This window comes from Lathyrus oleraceus, chromosome 3 (assembly GCF_024323335.1).
Source record: "Lathyrus oleraceus cultivar Zhongwan6 chromosome 3, CAAS_Psat_ZW6_1.0, whole genome shotgun sequence".
NCBI lineage: Eukaryota > Viridiplantae > Streptophyta > Magnoliopsida > Fabales > Fabaceae > Lathyrus > Lathyrus oleraceus.
The window spans coordinates 370535409-370539835 of record NC_066581.1 but is presented as its reverse complement, the minus strand read 5'-3'; the positions used below and the strand labels follow the sequence as shown (position 1 = coordinate 370539835).

Genomic DNA, 4427 nt, shown 5'->3' with positions numbered 1-4427 from the left:
GCATGGCATAGTGCAGTTGGCCACGGGTCAGCGTATGGAATACTTGAGTCGACCATAGGGGTCGGCGCATTTCCCACGGGTCAGCGCACGCCGACCTATGGTCGACCGCTCGTGCGTAAACTCAGTTTTCTGAGTATTTTCTACTATTTGAAAAGCTGTTATTTTTGGTTGGTAAGTTGGTTACTATAAATAGAAGTCAAATTACTTTTATCAACTAACATTTTGTCAAATTGATTTCAAGTGTTCAAAGAAACAAGAAAAAGTGAAATAGGTGTCCAAGATTCATCATCTTCATCTTCAACATCTCACAACACATCAACTACACACAACCATTTTTGATGTGCTTTGTGATTGGTTAAAGGCGACAAGGTTCGAAGCCGAGATTGGGGAATCCGGTTCGGGTTGAAGCTTGTAACAGGTTTTTTCTTGAATAAAACCGTTAGGGTTTTGTCCTTCAAGACTGGTTTGTGTTTGGGGTTTTTTGGACGAATTACTTCATCAATTTTCAGCTGAGCGAAGGTGATTGAGAAGAGGAAGTCTTCATCAGTCTAGTAGCGGATTCAATGATATTGAAGGGAAGAATTCGGGTTCGATTCGTTGTAGTTGAGATCAGCCGGGCCGAGGGTTGGAAGAACGGAAGGTTATTCAACAAAGGGGCTGGAATCGAAGGTCTAGCAACAACAATCGAAGGGCTTGATTCATCTTGAATCAAGGAACAAGGAGTGGAAGCTACATTCAACATCTTGAGAGTTCTGTTGTATATGTGCTTTGTAATCCTTGTATAAACGGTTAAATTCAACAGGTGATATCTATTAAATCATCTCAATTCTAGTTTTAGAATTGAGGGCAGACGTATCCCGAAGCGAGGACGGCGGGGGAACTGCCTCATCAAATCCTTGTCTTCTCTAATTTTATGCATAATTGATTTTAGCTTAAAAATTAAGTGATTTTAGTATAAGCACTTTTACCAAACATTGATATTAATTGAGTAAGAGGTTAAAACTCTGTTTTTGAATCCAAAGTACAATAGGATATTGTACTAGATTAATTGGAATCACTTACTCAACACAAATATCACTTGGAGTGTTTTTGCACACCAAGTGTTTGATAATTTGCCTAAACCAAAATTATCTTAAGTGTGTATCTAGTTTAATTTGGTATTTGAATCATTGGAACTAGGAATCCTAGTAAGTGAAACAAATCATTGATTGTGCAAATAGTATAGTGATTCGTATTTCACATTATCTCTAATCCATAGGCTTGACGCATATCCGGTTTTCCAATAACGGTTCGTTTTAGACTATATTTTTCCTCGGCCGCTTCCGCACTTAAAACAAATTTTTAAAACCAATTTTAAATTGGTAGCGCCGACTCAAATTTTAATTGGGATCTATTCAACCCCCCCTTCTAGATCCGTGCCATAGTCTAATAAGGGGTAGGCGAAGAATTTCACCCAGCTGCTCCACTGTCAACTCGTGGTCGACATTGTATAACCTGAAAGACATTGTTCCTCCAAAGTACATCGTTGTATCCGTCCAACCTTTTTTAAGCTTGAACTCAATTGTGCTCAGAAATTCTAAGGTGATGCGCTCATAGGTTGGCGCTTCACAATGCATAAACTCAAGCATTCCTAGAACATGAAACATCTTATCCAATTCTTCAGACAAACCTAATTGAAATAGAGTATCGGAGCAAAGGTGCCTTGTCGGAGTGATTTTTCATTTGACGTGGGATGCATACCTCCGTTCATGCTCCGGGTTGTCAAAGATGATATCATGTGAATTTGGATGACGGATTGTCTGTTTCTGTGGACGGGATGATTCCGCATCTGCTTGCTTCCCTTTGGAGATTCTTTTCGATGACATTTTTGTTTCCTGAAACATAATTTATCACCCAAAAAAAAATTAAGGAAAACGAAAAAGATTACCGTAGCTTTATAGAGGATGGCGAGTAGAGCAACTTCCATGAAGGGTGCCAGCAATTTGGACATAGTATGGCGCTAAAGTTGGGAGCTTTAAGGTAGTTTGGTAATGGAGGAAGGTTAAGAAAATGAGAGGAAGGTGAAGGATGATGTGAAAATGAGATAGAGAGTGAAAGAAAATCAGAATTTATTGGTAGATTAAGGGTAAAATGTGTTTAAGTGGTGAAAATTTCGGGTGGGGTCCACAAAAACACAAAAAGACGAAATTTGAAAAATATGGCCGTTGGGCCTGACACGGGTCGTGTCAACTGACACGGGGGGCCGTGTCAGGCCACTGTAATTTGAGGCATCTCCCAATAGGGCTAACACAGGTGGCTGTGTTAGCCTACTATAAAACTTGGTTTTCCTCGCTTGCTTGACACGGGCCGTGTCAGGTGACACGGGCGGCCGTGTCAGGGCCCTGTTTTTTCAATTTTTTTTTACTTTTCCGTTGTTTTTGGTTCTACCCCGGTTCTTCTGGTATCCGACAATCTTATATGAGTTTAACTCAACCCTTCTCTTCTAAACTGCGCGCTGTAACTGTGATCCTACAAGTAAACCTGTAAACACACCAAACATGGAAATAGTTAGATAAAAACCGCGTGGGTTGCCTCCCACGAAGCGTTGCGTTTAACATCGCATGGCTCGACGGTCGTCTTCCTCATCCTTGGAGACTAACATTCTTAATTAGACCACTTTCCTGTCCCTGATAGTAGCGCTTCAACCTTGACCCGTTTACCTTGAATGTATCCCTATTATTTGGACTTTTCAATTCTATTGCTCCATGGAGAAAAACTTTGTGAACCACAAATGGACCCAACCACTAGGGTTTCAACTTTCCTGGAGGCTTTAATCTGGATTTGAACATGAGCACTAGTTGTCCTTCGACAAACTCTTTTCTCTGTGGCCCGGTATTGTCAGAAATAAGATATATAGGCCATGCATCCAACAATTTCACCGCCTTTATAGTAGCAGGACATTTTCCTTCAGAATCCAAAAACACATCTTTGAGGTTCTCTGGAAGTTGTTTCAACTTCGTTCCTTTATTTGGCTCTTCACCCTCCTCACTAGAGTGAGGTAGGCGTAAATCCTCCCATCGGTGTGGTCGAGATCCTTTCCACGGGGTCTGTGCATCCAGCAAGGCTAGCACTTAGGGGTCCCCGTTGTCCTCTTCTTTATCACTGTCGGAATTGGAAAAACTCAACACTCTTTCCAAAGGTGACAGTGGTGCATTCAAAGGGCTATCATATGTCGTCACTTGATTTAGAACCTCTATAGTGTGACTGGTACAAATATCATCTTTGTCTTTCATGGTGTTTCGAACATTGATTTTCAATTCCTCATCATAAACCTTCAACGTCATGGTTCCTTCTTCTATGTTGATTAAACACCTTCCCGTCTCCAAAAAAGGTCTCCCCAGAATGAGAGGGATCTCTTCATCTTTTGGAATTTCAAGAATTACAAAATCCACCGAGAAAACAAACTTATCGATCTTCACCAGAACATCTTTAACAATGCCATACGGTTTTTTAACCGAATGATCAGCGAATTGAGTGTCATCCTGGTATCTTGCACAACCCCTATACCAAGCTTCTTGTAAATGGATAACGACATGAGACTCACACTAGCTCCCAGATCAATAAGAGCTTTGTTGAACGACCTATCTCCAATAGTACATGGGATGGTGACAGCTCCTCGATCTTTCTTCTTTATCAGAATCTGCATACCCTGCAAAATAGCACTATAAGTTTCGGTTAGAATAATTGGGTTAATGTTGGTGGTACGCATCTTCGAAATGATATCCTTCATGAACTTGGCCTAAGTATGCATTTGTTCAAGTGCCTCCAACAAAGGAATGTTAATCTCTAGCTTCTTGAACAACTCTAAGAATTTTTCAAAGTTTTTCTCATGTTGTCCTTTTTTCTTGTTTCTAGTGGGGAAGGGAAGCTTAACAACCGGCTTAGGCTCAATGATTGTTTCTTTTACAACAGGTTTTGGTGCTATCACTTCTTCCCTAACAACTTCATTGTCTTTGATCTCAAGGTCCACTTCGATCAATTGGTCTTCCTCTTCCTCCACTTCCTTGACAACTTCATCCGATTTACCATTTTTTGTTGTCACAACGCTCACATTATGATGCTCTCTAGGATTGGGCACAATTTCACTAGGAAGGGCACCTTGTGCTTGAGAACTCGATGCTAATTGCTGAGCGATTTGACCCATCTGGACTTCAAGATTTTTTATGGATGTTGTGGTATTTTTCTGATAGTTCCGGGTTTCTTCTTGAAATTGAACATGATGAGCTGCCATTCTTTCAACAACAATCTCCCAATCAACTTTCTTAGGGGCATGTTGTTGCTGTTGTTTTTGATATTGAGTTTGGTACTGATCATGTTGAGGAGTGGTTCCTTTTTGGTCTTTCCATGAGAAATTGGGATGATTCTTCCAACCCGGATTGTACGTGTTG

General features: G+C 40.7%; 1 protein-coding gene across 1 annotated transcript; it reads right to left on the bottom strand.

The window, feature by feature from the left end:
* Positions 1-3110: 3110 nt before the first annotated feature.
* On the bottom strand, positions 3111-4183 carry LOC127131327 (uncharacterized). The gene is made up of 3 exons (XM_051060250.1): positions 3803-4183; positions 3584-3688; positions 3111-3521 (listed from the first exon to the last, which is right to left on the bottom strand). Exons 1-3 carry the CDS (start codon positions 4181-4183, stop codon positions 3111-3113), a joined length of 897 nt encoding a protein of 298 aa, XP_050916207.1.
* Between the last annotated feature and the right edge of the window lie 244 nt (positions 4184-4427).

Excerpts from the sequence above, each read along its gene's own strand:
- LOC127131327 (XM_051060250.1), bottom strand. The coding sequence starts at position 4,183 with ATGGGTCAAATCGCTCAGCAATTAGCATCGAGTTCTCAAGCACAAGGT. Across the intron at positions 3,689-3,802 it reads TTAACATTCCTTTGTTGGAG|GGTATGCAGATTCTGATAAA; the intron begins GCACTTGAACAA and ends GCTATTTTGCAG. Across the intron at positions 3,522-3,583 it reads TTATTGATCTGGGAGCTAGT|GATGACACTCAATTCGCTGA; the intron begins GTGAGTCTCATG and ends GCAAGATACCAG.